At 21.8% G+C, this 16780-nt stretch overlaps 6 protein-coding genes across 6 annotated transcripts; 1 reads left to right on the top strand and 5 right to left on the bottom strand. All coding sequences in view use genetic code 6, as the record gives it.

Moving 5' to 3' along the window:
* Nucleotides 1–1369: 1369 nt before the first annotated feature.
* Nucleotides 1370–2866, top strand: TTHERM_00787240 (aminotransferase class-III protein; the record flags this gene model as incomplete). The annotated part of the gene is made up of 1 exon (XM_001022163.2): nucleotides 1370–2866. The coding sequence occupies one exon, from the start codon at nucleotides 1370–1372 to the stop codon at nucleotides 2864–2866; it is 1497 nt and encodes a 498-aa protein (XP_001022163.2).
* A 2875-nt stretch (nucleotides 2867–5741) lies between these two features.
* TTHERM_00787230 (hypothetical protein) lies at nucleotides 5742–6458 on the bottom strand (the record flags this gene model as incomplete). The annotated part of the gene is made up of 1 exon (XM_001022162.2): nucleotides 5742–6458. One exon carries the CDS (start codon nucleotides 6456–6458, stop codon nucleotides 5742–5744), a length of 717 nt encoding a protein of 238 aa, XP_001022162.2.
* Nucleotides 6459–7056: 598 nt separating this feature from the next.
* Nucleotides 7057–7893, bottom strand: TTHERM_000787229 (kinase domain protein; the record flags this gene model as incomplete). The annotated part of the gene is made up of 1 exon (XM_012799226.1): nucleotides 7057–7893. One exon carries the CDS (start codon nucleotides 7891–7893, stop codon nucleotides 7057–7059), a length of 837 nt encoding a protein of 278 aa, XP_012654680.1.
* A 1496-nt stretch (nucleotides 7894–9389) lies between these two features.
* On the bottom strand, nucleotides 9390–9981 carry TTHERM_000787228 (hypothetical protein; the record flags this gene model as incomplete). The annotated part of the gene is made up of 2 exons (XM_012799225.1): nucleotides 9390–9487; nucleotides 9606–9981. 2 exons carry the CDS (start codon nucleotides 9979–9981, stop codon nucleotides 9390–9392), a joined length of 474 nt encoding a protein of 157 aa, XP_012654679.1.
* A 1899-nt stretch (nucleotides 9982–11880) lies between these two features.
* TTHERM_000787227 (hypothetical protein) lies at nucleotides 11881–12048 on the bottom strand (the record flags this gene model as incomplete). Its single annotated transcript, XM_012799224.1, has 1 exon — nucleotides 11881–12048. The coding sequence occupies one exon, from the start codon at nucleotides 12046–12048 to the stop codon at nucleotides 11881–11883; it is 168 nt and encodes a 55-aa protein (XP_012654678.1).
* A 1274-nt stretch (nucleotides 12049–13322) lies between these two features.
* On the bottom strand, nucleotides 13323–15262 carry TTHERM_00787210 (kinase domain protein; the record flags this gene model as incomplete). The annotated part of the gene is made up of 3 exons (XM_001022160.2): nucleotides 13323–13374; nucleotides 13560–14523; nucleotides 14647–15262. The coding sequence occupies 3 exons, from the start codon at nucleotides 15260–15262 to the stop codon at nucleotides 13323–13325; spliced, it is 1632 nt and encodes a 543-aa protein (XP_001022160.2).
* Nucleotides 15263–16780: the final 1518 nt, after the last annotated feature.

Raw genomic sequence — 16780 nt, 5'->3', positions numbered from 1 at the left:
ACCACAAATTTTTTAATTTCTTTTTCAATTTACCATAATATTATATTTTCATTTTTAATGTTCTTAAATATCAATAATAGCTTAAAAAAATATCAAATTTATTTTTATTTCAACAAATTTTTCTTATAATTGTAAAACTTGGACTTTAAATAATTTTAAAATAATTTAGTAAAATTATTTTATTAAAAATTTTTATAATATTTTTTGTTTGAAAAAAGTTACTAGTTAGAATAAAATAAAAATAGAATCTAACATTATTCATTTGTTTTACAAATCAATATTCCTCAAATATTTATTAACTTCACTTAACTGAATAATACCAGGAAGAAAAAAAAATAAATTTCAGCAAAGTATCGATTGAAATTATTTTAAAAATGCTTAATTTATTAAATAATATAATTCAAAGTGCTATGAATTAAGGAATAATAAATCAAAAGATTTTATCTATTTTTGTTGATTTTTTGCTGGAGAACTTGTTAAATAGATGAGTGCTTTCATTTAATATGATAATATAAAAGACATAAATGTGTTTTTAAGTTTTTTTTCCTTTCATAGAGATAAATCTTTATTATTTAGCTTACTTATCCAAATATATTGAGAAAAAAAATAAATAATTGGTTTGAACTAATTTAGAAAAGTATTTTTTGGGTAAATCAATAAATTTAACTCTTTTTCTATTTTATAGATAAATTTGAAAATTCCCACCTTCCTTATCTAAATTTCAAAACCTTTTTGTTACAACTTTTATTAATAAAATATACTTATATTAATGATATCAAATAATGAATGAGAAGAATATGAAATTTTTATTTTTATCAACTTAACTTTATCACCTAATAATAAGCTAAGTTATATTTTACATTCATTATTTAGGCTTAATTTACATGAGTAAATATGTAACAACCTAGAACTACATTTGTGCTCAGTAAATTTTTCTTAGGGTAGATTTCTATTGTAAATTTAAAGGTACTACATTTATCAATATCAGGAAATAAATATATCTCTTTCAAGCGATTTTTTCCCTAGAAAATTTAACCTTAAAAAAAGAATGTGTGTATTACCTCAAATACTCAATAGATTTGAAAATTTTGTTGATTAAATTTATGAAAAAAACGTGTTTGATTTGAACTATTTAGATGGCTCGTAATTAATTAAATTGAAGATAATACCTTCTTTACTGTTTAAGATTGTATGAAAAATGACAAAGTATCTTAATAGAATCTGCTCTGACATCAAAATTGAATGACCTCCTTTTAAAATTAGGCAAAACATACGCAATAATTAATTAACAAAAAATAAATCTAAAAACATTATCACAATTTACTCTCCAAAAAAGAAAAAGTATAAAAAAAGACAATCTGATTAAAAAATGATTTAAAGCATAGCAAAAAGACTTATTTAGCAAAGAACTTTAGGAAAGCAATTCTTTAGTACTTCCCACATTAACCAAGAGTATATCCCTAACAAGCCTGAACCTTTGAAATTCACTCCTCGTAACAATAAGGGACCTGGTTTGAAGAATAACCACAGATCTTCTCCTTGGACTGAATCTGAAGTTCTTAAGTCTAATGAAGATCACGTAGTTTACACTTGGGGAGCCACCGATCCTATGAGAAAGTCTTCAATTTCTATTGCTCGTGGTGAAGGCATATATCTTTACGATTACAAAGGCAATAAATATATTGATATGACATCTTAGGCCATTAATAATAACCTTGGTTATGGTATTCCTGAACCTGTTTTAAATAGCATCACCCACTAATTAAAGAATCTTCACCACGTTTATGGTGGATTGACTATCACTGAACCTCGTGCTAAGCTCGCCTAGATTCTTAATGACATCACACCTGCTGATATTACTGGTTTCGTCTTCCCATTAACTGGTAGTGATGCAAATGAAGTTGCTATTCGTACTGCTCGTAAATTCACTGGACGCCATAAAATTCTCACTCGTTACAAATCTTATCATGGTAGCTCTGTTGGTGCCCTTAATGCAACAGGTGATTTCCGTCGTTCCTTCGCTGAATAAGGTGTCAGTGGATTCGTTAAATTCTTTGACTTACAAGCCTTCTAATTCAAGTGGGGAATCACCTAACAAGAAGCTATTAAAAATTACTTAGCTTATCTTGAAGAAGTGATTATTAACGAAAATCCTTCAACAGTAGCAGCTATTATGATTGAATCCATCACCGGATCTGCTGGTGCTTTAGTCAATCCTCCTGAAGTCATCTAAGGAGTTCGTGCTCTTTGTGACAAGTATAATATCCTCCTTATTATGGATGAAGTTATGGTCGGTTTAGGTAGATGTGGTGAAATGTTCGCCTTCTAGACTTATGATGGTATTGTTCCTGATATGTTCACTTGTGCTAAAGGTCTCTCTGGTTCCTATCTTCCTCTCTCTGCTGTAGGTTTTAGAAAGGACATCCAAGATTTCTTCCGTACTAATCCTTTAGGTTGGGGAACTACTTACTAAGGCCATCCAGTCAGTTGTATTGCAGGTTATGAAGTAGTTAAATACATGCTTGAGTAGAATATTTGCGATCATGTTAAATAATTAGAAAAGGTTATGGTCAAACGCATGGATGAACTTATTAATAAGCACAATTGCTTGAGATAAGGTAGAGTTAGAGGTCTCTTTGGTGCTTTTGATATTGTTGGAGCTGATGGTTAACTCATTTAAAGAAACTTCTCTGACCCAACTCCGGAACCTGTTCTTAAATTCAAAAAGAGATTACTTGAAAATGGTATCTTCCAATGGGTACGTGCTCCTGTTCTTCACATTGCTCCTCCTCTTATTATTACTGAATAAGAATTAAATCACGCCTTTGATATGATAGATGACGCCTTAAAAGTTATGGATCATTGAATTAAAAAAATTAATTAATGAAAATAGCATCTGTTTTAATTTACTAATTAATTTATTTAAAAAACCTTACAGCACGAAAAATCTTATTAACGTTTTTCATTTGTTTAAAATATGTGTAAAGATAATTCTAATATTTTCACTTTTCATTCAATCAATTAATTAATTTAGATTTTATTAAAAACTGACTGCTTGCTAGCTTGCTTATTTCTCAATCTAGTTTTTTGTAAATCAAAAACTTAAAATGAGCAATTAAAATTTAAAAAATTCATTCTTTTTAAAAATTTATTTTTAATTCAAATTAAAAAGTATTAATTTTTAAAAATAAGTTAAAAGAATTAACAAAAAAAACTATTTTAATAAAATCATTAAAAAAATAAATGCCTTTCTAAAAAATAGTGATGCTACTTCGCTAGATTTTAGAGAGGCATTTAGCTATACTATACTAAAAGATTTAATCATTTTTTCTACTTAAAATTAAAATTTAATTTAATTTAAATAATTATTAAAATAAATCTATTTTTTTTTATTGATTATTTATACTATTTTATTCCATTTATTTCAAAATCCTTTACTAACATTTAGAGTTTATAATATTTCTAACTATAATTAAAGTTGGGTAATTAAAAAAACTAAAAATATGATCCATCCAGAAAACGATTTAAATAAAAGTTAATTTGATTTTCTTTTTAATAAAATTATTAAAATAGATAACCTAATTAAAATTCATAAAATATATATCCACTGTTTTTTTATAATTCAATAATTTAATTGATTAAATATATTCAATTAAGTTTAAATTAATTAAATCAAAAAGTTTAAATTTTATATTTTTTAATAACAAAAATTAAAATACAGACAGTAGTTAAAGTCAATATAAAACTTAAATTTAATTATTTTGATATCTGAAAGTGTTTGATATAAATATTTTAAATCAAAATAAATAAAGACAATCTAATAAATTCTATTAATAAAAATAAAAAAAATCATATAAATGCTTTAAAAAATATAATAAAAAAATATAAAACTCACAAATAATGATTAATAAAAACTTAAAGTTAACTCTTATTTATCAAGTGAGATTCATTTAAATTCTTTTTAATTTAAAAATATTGATTTTTTGTAAAAGAATTGAAAATTAAACTAAAATAAAATTACTTAGAAAGAATTTACCTACTCACTCTTCGAAAGATTTATTTTTGCTTGCCTTCTCATTTATATGAACTATTCAGAATAGCTTAAATTTAGTGAAAGCTCATATTTGTTTATTAACCTTTTATTTTTTAATAATATTTTACATTGTTAAAAAAATAATTTATAAATATAAAAAATTAGTCTTAATAGAAATTAAGTAAGAAAGAATACCTTTTATGAGACTTTCAATAGCTCATTTGTTCATCTTATTTCATATTCATTACTGTACCCTTATTATTCTGATTTTTAAAAACTTTAAATTAAAACTATTTCGCTACTTTCAAACAAATTATAGAGAATTTGAAGATTAATTTTAATCTTTTTTATAAAGGAAGCAACTACTAGTATTAAGATAAATATTATTATTTAGTATATCCTAAGTTTCATGCTTATCTTCATATCTTTATTCACAACTTTAATCTTCAATTTACAATTGAGATTATTCCTTTTTAAAATTATTGTTATTTGAAATATTTTAATTTTATTAGTTTATTTAAGAACTTTCAGAAAGTTAAGTATTACTACTAGCGATCTTTGAAAATGATAAAACAGTTTCATCTTTTTTATAATGAGACTGACACCTATTATCAAGATAAATATCATTATATAGTCTATCCTAATCTTCATGCTTATCTTCATATCCTTATTCTTAATTTTAATCTTCAATTTACAATTGAGATTATTCCTTTTTAAAATTATTGTTATTTGACATATTTTAATTTTATTAGTTTATTTAAGAACTTTCAGAAAGTAAATTATTACTACTAGTGATCTTTGAAAATGATAAAACAGTTTCATCATTTTTATAACGAGAGTGACACCTATTATTAAGATTAATATTATTATTTAGTATAACCTAAGTTTCATGCTTATCTTCGTATCTTTATTCACAATTTTAATCTTCAATTTACAATTGAGATTATTCCTTTTTAAAATTATTGTTATTTGACATATTTTAATTTTATTAGTTTATTTAAGATCTTTCAGAAAGTAAATTATTACTACTAGTGATCTTTGAAAATGATAAAACAGTTTCATCATTTTTATAACGAGAGTGACACCTATTATTAAGATAAATATCATTATATAGTCTATCCTAAGCTTCATGCTTATCTTCATATCCTTATTCTTAATTTTAATCTTCAATTTACAATTGAGATTATTCCTTTTTAAAATTATTGTTATTTGAATTATATTACTTTTACTAGTTTATTTAAGAACTTTCAGAAATTTAAGTATTACTACAAAAAATCTTTAAAGATGTTTAACAATTTCCGTCTCTTTTTTATAAAGAGTGACACAAATTATCTAGATAATCATATTTATCCAGTTAATTAAAGTCATTATTTTAATTTTCTTATTAATGGTCAATTTATTTAGACGACTGTAAGGATGATTAAAAATTATTATTAGAATTATTTTAAAATAATTAAACATTCATTAATAGTTAATTATCTTAATTCATGCTTTATCCTTAGTTAGTATAAGAAAATAGCTGTTTATAGTCTGTTTGAAATAGCTTGCTATTTTTTTAATTTAATTTATCATTATCAATTTGTAGTTAAGATTTATTATTAATATTTGTATGGTCCTTTTACATATTATCAAAACTTAAAGTTTTTAGATTCTATTCGGAATTAAATTATTTCATTTTTGAATTATTTTGACTTGATTATTTAAATATTCATTAATCCTAATTTTACTATAATTATTATAAAGACTTACAGTAAATTGTTGCTTTGGGAGAACATTTTAGAATTTTATTTTCGTGTGATTAATTGCATTGATTAAAAGGTTTGAATAAATTATTATTTTTAGATAAAGCATCGATGACATTCTATTCATCCAAATAGTTTTTACCTTTTTATATGCTATGTTAATTTAATTAATTTGAAGAGGAATGTTGAACAATTATTTAATCTTTATTGTTTTTAGAATGTTTTATCATTTAGCTAAAATTTGAGTGGTTTTGATTAGTCTCTTTGTTTTAGCTATTTTACTCATTTTTTTAGATACAAGTTAGAAGCAGGTTTTTTATACACTAAAAATACTCTAATAAATAACAATTATCTTTTAAGGACTCAGCTTTTTTAATTTCTTTCTCACATAATTGTATTTATACTTTTAATTTCCAGTTACAACATTCTAAATCTAAAATTTTGTTGAAATTCTATATACTTCTACTTCCAGCAATTTCTTTTTCATCATGACTTCTTTTATATCCTTCTAATTTAATAATTTTTTAAATGTAAAGTTCTTAGTTTTCAAATAACCTTTATTTCACTTGAGCTAAATTTAAGCTTGCTTATCCATATAATTATTAATCAATTTTTATGATATCTAACAAATATCTCTCCACTGATTTATAATCCTCATTTTTTTGACATTAAAGAATCTTCATATTTAGTAAATATTTATAGTTATAATCAGTGGGAGCAGGATGTTCATTGTCAATTGCACTATCATTCTAAGCTTCATACTTGAAACATAATTTACTATAATCATCTCTTTTTTAATTTACTTAACACTCATCTTTTATTTGTTCATTGTCAATTGCACTATCATTCTAAGCTTCATAGTCCTCGAAACACAATTCACTATAATCATCTCTTTCTTGATTTACTTAACACTCATCTTTTATTTTAAGTAAAAATAGTTTAAGAGGGTGTGTTTGTTCTAATTTTTAAGCTAATTAAATGGCCTTTTCCAAATATTCCAAGCAATTCTCACTATTTTAGCTATATTTTAAAAAAAATAGCAACTTATAATAACCAATACTTATGTATAAAATAAATTTTTCTTCATCAAATTCATCATTTTCAAGACATTCTAATTTTTTTAAGTATTCATTGCAATCATTATAATTATTTTTTTCAAAATAAAATTCAGCAATTTCTAATATAATAAATAAACCATAATAAGATTATATTAGATCATTTTTTTCGATAAAGCACAAAATAGATATATAGGCTATTTATAATTTAGCTTATCATTTTGCATCAAATGCAAATTTATATATGATAGAGCCTATTATATTTAATTAAATCTACCTTCATTGATTTGTTGAACTAAATGATTTTAATACTCAGTAAAATCAAATTTAAAAGTTTAGCAAAGTATTTTGAGCATGCCTGTTAGTGTTTACCTTTAATAGTAGTGATTATTTAGCATATAGGATTGATGTAGCTTATAAGTGTTTAAAATACTACTTATTCTTTTTTATTCATTTGCATAATAACTTTGATATATAAATTACAAGTTTAACCCAAAGAGAAAATGTCAAATCTTTAGATAACATTTTTGGTATTATAATCTTATGGGCTAAAAGAATTTGTGATTATATTAGTTTCATCTTAAGAAGAGAAGTCAGTTAAATAATAATGTCCATTTTTAATGACAATATTTGATGGCTTTATATCTTTATGCTAAAAATTTGAAATTTAGCATTCAAAAGCTCCAAACAAAATATCTATAAGCATTTTTATTGCGTTTGCTAATGTAGGCTTTTCTTTAGATTCTATCACCATTCCTAAATTTTTTTCTCCTACTATTTCAGATATCCCTACCAAATACTCTTCTCCATTAAATTCTAAAGAGTGCAATTCATCTATTTTCGCTAACTTCAAAGGTTTGAATTAGATCTTTAAAGAATTTGCATGTTCGTTTTTTAAATCAGCATTGCCATCTCCCATAGAAATTTTGACTATTAGATTCTATTATTTCTAAGTATTTACGCATTCATAAACATTCTTAAAACCTCCTTAGCCTTTTAGCGTAACTATTTCAAGAGAAATACCTTTTTATTATTTTAGATTATTTAAAATATCTAAACTCATATCATTTTAATATTGATTATCAATTTGTTTTTATTTAATAAAATCTTATTACTTTATTTGTCAAAAGTATTTCTTATCTATTAATCTAAATTGAAGTAAGCATTTCATAATTGATTTATAATTAAATAAAAGCTAATAAGAGAGATAGAGCGTTTATAAACGAATAGAAAAGAATAATCACCACCATGAAATATAATAATACTTAATATTCTAATTTCAAGGATTAATACCAATTTGGAAAAAAATTAAATTTTTCATTCAAAATTCTTTTAAATGTTAACATTTTTTTTTAATTTAAAATAGGTCTTATTTATTAAAAAACTGGTCAATTTTGAAAAAAAATAAATACTTGTAAAAATTACAAATTTAGTAATTATATCGAGATAAAATCAATTAAAAACTCTTTCAAATTTTTAAAGAAAAAATTTTAATTAAATAATATTAAAATTAAGTAAATATAGTTATGAGTTTAAGGGATTTCCTACCGATCATGGTGTATAATAGGTTAAAATATAAGATTTATTTTTATATAAAAATAATTTAGGAAGTTAAAGACTATATATAATTAATGTTAAAATAAGTAAATGATATTATTTGAATTAGATTATAAGAATGATAAATAATATTAAAATTTTTTACATAATATAATACTAAACTCGTGCGCTGATCCAAATCATAAAAATATCAATTTATTATCCCAAAGGTTTAAAATAAAAATATTGGTTTTAGCTAAAATTTCATTAAAATTTTGATTAAAGTTAATAATTATTAATAATATCTTTAAAATTACAAAATTAAATTATCTAATTAATTAAATATTACACATAAGTGCCAAATAAACTTTTCATAGAATTAATTAAAAAATAAATTAAACTTAAATTAATATATTAATGCTAAGTAAGATAAGCATAAGCTTAACTACTATTTAGAATTTTAACTTAACTACTTAATTTTAAAGTATATTTAAATTATTAAAATTAGGATAATTAAAATATCTATAAAGAGTAACAACAATTCAAAAATCAGATAAATTAAATAGATTTATTAGATTTAATATGTGATTTAAAGTTTTATAAACTTAAATCTAATTCAATAATTTAATATATTCAATTAAGTTTAAATTTTATTATTTTTTAATAACAAAATACAGATAATAGTTAAAGTTAATATTAAACTTAAATTTAATTATTATGATGTGATTGATGTCTGTCTAAAAATGTTTGATATAAATATTTTAAATCTAAATAAATAAATAGAGATAATAAAATATATTCTATTATAAATTATTAAAAATTAAAAAAATCATAAAATGCTTTAAAAAATAAGATAAAAAATATAAAGGAAACAAATAATGATTAATAAAAACTTAAATTTAACTTTTATTTATCACTTGAGATTCATTTAAATTCTTTTTTAAATTTAAAAATTTTAATTTTTTGTAAAATAATTGAAAATTAAATTGAAATAAAATTACTTTGAAATATTTTACCTACTCTTCAATGATTTATTTTTGCCCTTCCCATTAAGTATGATCTATTTATCTATTTAGAAAAGCTTAAATTTAATGAGAACTCAGATTGTTTTTCAACCTTTTCTTTATAAATAATTTATTTGAGTAAAAATACTCCTTTTTGTTAATAAATTAATTTATAAATCTTAATACAAATTAAATAAAAAATTAGTCTTTATAAAAATTAATTAAGTAAAAGTACCTTTTATGAGACTTTCCATAGTTTTTTGTTCATCTTATTTCATATTGATTGCTGAACCTTTATTCTACTGATTAAGAGAAATTTAAATTTTAAATTAGTTAGTTGTTTTCTAAAAAATAAGAATTATATTCGCTTAGAGATGTAGCTTATTAGTGAAATTATTAGTTTATTTCATTAAATTAACATTTATCTGGGAGACTATTACAATTAATTAAGTTTGCAATTAATATTTTTTAGTTCTCTTCATTTTGAGTTTGTTCAAGATATGGTAATTCTTAATTAGCTTAAATATAGAGTGTATTTAAAATTTCATATTACTCCTACTCTTTCTCAAAGTTAAAATACTGGTTGTTGTTATTATTAATATTTAAATCATTTAAAAATAATTGTTTTCTGTTATTTGAGAATAAATAATCATTTTAGAGAAAATTATTACAAAAATTCTTGTTTTACGTCTATAATTTTAACTGTTCTTTATCTCTATTAAGTCTTTCCTAAGTTTCATCTTAATATTCTTAAGCATAAATTTAATCTTCACCAACTTCAATTTAAAAATGAAGCTATTAATTTTAAAAATTATACATGTTAGAGAAATTATAATTTTATTATATTATTTTATAACTATCAGAACTTTGCATATTTTTTAGATAATTATTTCTATTTAGACTATCTTTAGTTTCATATACACTTTCATTTTCACAGTCATATATGTACTCATTTTCTGATTAAATGATATTAAAAAAATAATATTATTAGCTACATTCAAAAAAATTATAATTATTTTCACTTTAGAATATGGTTAATTGTTATTATTATTAGTTTAATTCATTAAATTAATGTTTCTCTGGGACACCATAAAAATTAATTAAGTACGCAGTATATATTTTTTAGTTCTCTTTATGTTGAGTTGGTTCAAGATATGATTATTCTTAATTAGCTTAGCTATTAAGTGTATTAAAATTTTCATGTCGTTGTTATTCTTTCTCAAAGTTAAAATATGGATTGTTAATATTAAAATTTAAGTCATTTAAGGCAAAATGATTTCTACAAACATTCTCATATCTGTACTTTTATTCTGATTAAATGATATTAGAATTTTAATAAAATTAGCTATTTTCAAAAAAATTAAAATTATTTTCACTTTGAAATATGGTGAATTGATATTATTACTAGTTTAATTCATTAAATTAATGTTTCTCTGGGACACCATAAAAATTAATTAAGTACGCAGTATATATTTTTTAGTTCTCTTTATGTTGAGTTGGTTCAAGATATGATTATTCTTAATTAACTTAGCTATTAAGTGTATTAAAATTTTCATGTTGTTGTTATTCTTTCTCAAAGTTAAAATATGGATTGTTAATATTAAAATTTAAGTCATTTAAGACAAAATGATTTCTACAAATATTCCTGTTTAGATAATTGTCACTATTTAGTCTTTCCTAAGTATTATGATTTTAATTATATTCTTATTTACATTCATAATTTTATTGATATTCATTTTTAAATTCATATTTAAATACATAATAATAATCAGAGTCAAAATGAAATTCATGTTATTTTTCTTATTCATATTTTTAATCTTCAATTTACCATTCAGTTTCTTCGCTACTAAAAATATTTGTATCTTCTGAATATGCTAAGTCATTTCCAAAGTTAAAATTGTTGGTTATGTTATCATTTGATGAATCAGCTAGTGTTATTTTTTCTTTCACTTTTTAATGGTCGTTATTTTGTGTATTTATATTCTAACATTATTAATTAAAAAAATAAACTTATAATGTGTTTTAATTCGAATCAGTATTATAATATTATTATTAAATATCAATTTGATAAGATTATAAGTAAGATTAAAAATTATTTTAGTATGGTTAAATAATCTATGAAAGTTAATTATCTTCATTCATGTTTTATCTGTAGCTAGTATCAGAGAAAAACTATTTCTAGTCACTTTGAAATAGCTTGCCATTTTATTAATTCAAATTTCCATTATTAATTAATAGTTAAAATTCATTATGGATATTTGCATGGTCTCTTTATTTATTATCATAAATTTTACTATCCAAATAAATTTTATCATTTTAGGTTTTACCTTAATTTAGGGAGTTGTATAATGCACTTTTTATTTTATTTTGCTTACTATTTAACTTTAGATTTTTAAATGTTTTAAAGGATATTTTAATAGGAATCTATTGATTTAAAATAAATATATAATACAATAATTTTAAAAAATAAGCTTGGTAAATAAGCCAAGGATAAATTTAAAATTATTATCTCAGATGAACTTTTTGCTTTTTTGGTATATGTTACTTTAATTAATTTGATGAGGAATGTCTCTCTTTTTATCTAATTCGTAAATCTTAGTGGTTTCTAGAATTTATATTGATTTAGCTAGAATTTTAGTGGTTTTGGTGAATCTTTTTACTTTAGATATTTTACTCATTCTTTTTGATACAGTTGAGAAGCAGGTATTTTATACAATAAAAATATTCTTTTAGATAATATTCATTTAATAACTTTTAGTGGTTTCTAGAATATATATAGATTTAGCTAGAATTTTAGTGGTTTAAGTGAATCTTTTTACTTTAGATATTTTACTCATTCTTTTTGATACAGTTGAGAAGCAGGTATTTTATACAATAAAAATATTCTTTTAGATAATTTTCATTTAATAACTCTTAGTGGTTTCTAGAATATATATTGATTTAGCTAGAATTTTAGTGATTTAGGTGAATCTTTTTACTTTAGATATTTTACTCATTCTTTTAGATACAGTTGAGATTGATTTAGCTAGAATTTTAGTAGTTTTAGTGAATCTTTTTACTTTAGATATTTAACTCATTCTTTTTGATACAGTTGAGAAGCAGGTATTTTATACAATAAAAATATTCTTTTAGATAATTTTCATTTAATAACTCTTAGTGGTTTCTAGAATATATATTGATTTAGCTAAAATTTTAGTGGTTATGGTGAATCTTTTTACTTTAAATATTTTACTCATTCTTTTTGATACAGTTGAGAAGCAGGTATTTTATACAATAAAAATATTCTTTTAGATAATTTTCATTTAATAACTCTTAGTGGTTTCTAGAATATATATTGATTTAGCTAGAATTTTAGTGATTTTGGTGAATCTTTTTACTTTAGATATTTTATTCATTCTTTTAGATACAGTTGAGATTGATTTAGCTAGAATTTTAGTGGTTTAAGTGAATCTTTTTACTTTAGATATTTTACTCATTCTTTTTGATACAGTTGAGAAGCAGGTATTTTATACAATAAAAATATTCTTTTAGATAATTTTCATTTAATAACTCTTAGTGGTTTCTAGAATATATATTGATTTAGCTAGAATTTTAGTGGTTTTGGTGAATCTTTTTACTTTAAATATTTTACTCATTCTTTTTGATACAGTTGAGATTGATTTAGCTAGAATTTTAGTGGTTTTGGTGAATCTTTTTACTTTAGATATTTTACTCATTCTTTTTGATACAGTTGAGAAGCAGGTATTTTATACAATAAAAATATTCTTTTAGATAATTTTCATTTAATAACTCTTAGTGGTTTCTAGAATATATATTGATTTAGCTAAAATTTTAGTGGTTTTGGTGAATCTTTTTACTTTAGATATTTTACTCATTCTTTTAGATACAGTTGAGATTGATTTAGCTAGAATTTTAGTAGTTTTGGTGAATCTTTTTACTTTAGATATTTTACTCATTCTTTTTGATACAGTTGAGAAGCAGGTATTTTATACAATAAAAATATTCTTTTAGATAATTTTCATTTAATAACTCTTAGTGGTTTCTAGAATATATATTGATTTAGCTAGAATTTTAGTGGTTTTGGTGAATCTTTTTACTTTAGATATTTTACTCATTCTTTTTGATACAGTTGAGAAGCAGTTATTTTATACAATAAAAATATTCTTTTAAATAATTTTCATTTAATAACTCAGCTCTTTCAATTACTTTCTCGCAATATTAGATTTATTCTGTCAGTTTTTCTAAGTCGCAACATTCTAAGTCTAAAACATTTTTGAAATTCTCTATACTTTTACTTTCAACAATCTCTTTTTTAGGTTGATTTCTTTCATATCTATCTTCTTAAATAGTTTTATAAATGTTTCTTTAGTTTTAGAATAGTTTTTCTAACACTTGAGCTGCATTTAAGCTTGCTTTTCCGTATAAATTTTAATTAATTTTTAAGATATCTTCCAAATATCTTTCAGCTGAAAAAAAATCTTCATTTTTTTGACATTTAGCAACCTTATATTTTAGTAAATCTTAATAATTATAATCAGTGGGAGCAGGATATTCATTATCAATTGCACTGTCATTTAGAGCCTCGTATTCCTAGAAACACTGAGTATTATCATCTCTCATTAAAATTTATTTGTAACACTCATCTTTAATTTTGAGTAAAAATAATCTAAGTGGATGTTTTTTTTCTAAATTACAAGTTAATTAAATAGCTTTGTTAAGATATTGCAAGTGTAAGTCTGTTTAATAATTTTAATTTTAATTTAACTTAAATAGCAGCTTATAATAATCTATCCTTAGGTATAAAAGTTTCAATTCTTTATCATTTTCATCATTTTGAAGGTATTCTAATTTTTTTAAGTATTTATCGCAAAGCTCATAGTTATTTTATTCAAAATAAAATTCAGCAATTTCTAATGTAGTAAATAAACTATAATACGATTATATTTAATTTTCTTCTTAGAGAATTCTGTCAGCATTTAATAGATATTTAGGCTATTTATAATTTAGCTTATCATTTTGCATTAAATGTAAAGTTATATATGCGTAAGCCCTTTACATTTAATTAAATCTAGATTCATCAATTTGTTAGATTAAATGATTTTAATACTCAGTAAAATCGATTTTAAAAGTTTAGCAAAGTATTTTGAGCATACCTATTAGTGTTTATCTTTAATAGTAATGATTATTTAGCATATAGAATTTGATGTAGCTTATAAGTGTTTAAAATTTTACTTATTCTTTTTTATCCATTTATTTTACTTGAATATATTTATTACAGGAAAGTCCTACACAATGTATATCATATCTTTTGATAGTTTTTTTTGTGATGTAATCTAATGGACTATAACTTTATGTGATTGTAGCAAATTAATCTTCGGGTGAGGAAGAGAAGTCAATTAAATAAAAATCTCCATTTTTTATAACAATATTTTCTAGTTTAACATCTAAATGCTAAAAATTTGAAATATCGCACTCAGAAGCTGCAAACAAAATATCAATCAGCATTTTTAAAGAGTTTTCAATATTTGGCCTCTCTCTTGATTCTATAGTCATCAATAAGTTCTTTTCCGCTACTTTTTCAGATATCCCTACACAAAATTCTTCTTCATTAATTTATAAAGATATCAATTAATCTATTTTCACTAATCTCAAAGGCGAGAAGTTGATCTTCTATGAGTTTCGGTATTCATTTTTTAAATCAATGTTTCCTTCTCCATGAGAAATTTTTAGTATTAAATTCTTTTTTGTCTTCTCATTGACGCATTCATAAACTTTCTTAAAAGATCCTTAGCCTTTGAGCTTAACTATTTTAAGAGAAATACCTCTTTAATCTAGCTTTTCTAAAATTTCTTATAACCAATTTTCTATTTTTTATTGATACAACTAACTCATTTTTACTAATCTACTTTGCAATCTAATATTCTTTTTTTTTAAATTGATTTATTCAAAAAAGTATTTTCTTATCTATTATTTATAAAAATTAAATAAAAATAATAAATACTTATTAGAAGAGATCTAATATTTTTAATTGAAAAATAAATTTCCAAAGTGAATTATTGATACAAGTATTACTTTAATTTTTCATGCATTAAGACCAGAGCTCAAAAATTGAAAATGATATACCAATTCATTTTTAACAAAAATCACTTTTCAAAAATCTTATAACTTGGTCTTTATTTATATATGAGATATTAAAGTATCCATTTTAACAAAAAAAATATTTTATTTAACTATTTATTTTTTAATTTGTTTGTCACAAGCTCTCTTATCTCTAAATATGATTAATTGCTATCTAAAATTTCTATAATTTTCTTTGATAACTTTAAAAAAATATTATTATAAAAAATAGTTGGAATTTGCCTTACATACTTGCATAATTTTCCTCTTAAAAGGAATTAATCTAAGATATACTTGTTTTCTTGTTATTATTATTAGTTTTCTTTTCCAAAAGCTTAAATCATTAGAGCTCAACTAAATAAACTAAATGATTGAAGTTATATTTCAGTTTAAGAAGAAGAAGCGCAAGTATACTAGGATGAGCTTAGTTTTTTCAGAGTTCATCTCAAAGAGCTTTACATTTTTAAAAGATATCTAATCAATTCTATTGATACATACATTAACTCATTAGGTAGTAGGATTTTAAATATATCAGATTAACTTAAGCTACAAGAAAGCTAAAGGCTATGAATGATATTGTAAATGGTATATTGGTCCATTAAATTTTTCAAGATTAGTTAGCGATTACAATATGTATACCAAAACTAATAAATCTCCTTTTGTGCTCATTGAAACAAAAATATATTTAAATAGCTAAATTTTTTTTACTTATTTTTTAATTCTTTTTTTTTATATTAAGAATATGAAAATAAATAAATCAATACAATTTCTACTTAATGTTAAATAAAGAAAATTTTTATGTTAAACACCTACCTTTTTTAAATTTTATAATAAAGAAAATTCTAATTTGTATAAAATTTATTATTCTAGTTAATTTATAGAATTTTTATTTGATTACTATCTTATGTAAGAACCTTGAGTTTAGTAATATGTATCAATATATGAACTGATTACTAGTCGCTACAATATAAAATTTCCTATTTCTAATTTATGAAGCAATCTAATTTATTAAGTTTTTATATTGTAAATGAAAATTACTTGCTCATTTTTTATTTATTTTATTAAACATATTATAACTATATATATTTATCTATTTTATTTTCAATTAAAAATAAAATTTTGAAATTATTAAAAAGTTATATTTACATATTTATTCATTTTATATAACATTAATGAAATTCATTTATTACTTGCTTTGACTTTCCATATTTTTTTAATTGAAATGGGTTTTTTAAAATTAATTTACTATGCGGATAGAAGTCTTTTGAGTTACTTAAAAATTAAAATATTAAT

Source organism: Tetrahymena thermophila, assembly GCF_000189635.1.
Source record: "Tetrahymena thermophila SB210 genomic scaffold scf_8254491, whole genome shotgun sequence".
NCBI lineage: Eukaryota > Ciliophora > Oligohymenophorea > Hymenostomatida > Tetrahymenidae > Tetrahymena > Tetrahymena thermophila.
Note: the sequence above shows the minus strand (reverse complement) of the source record. Positions and strands in the feature narration are given on the sequence as shown.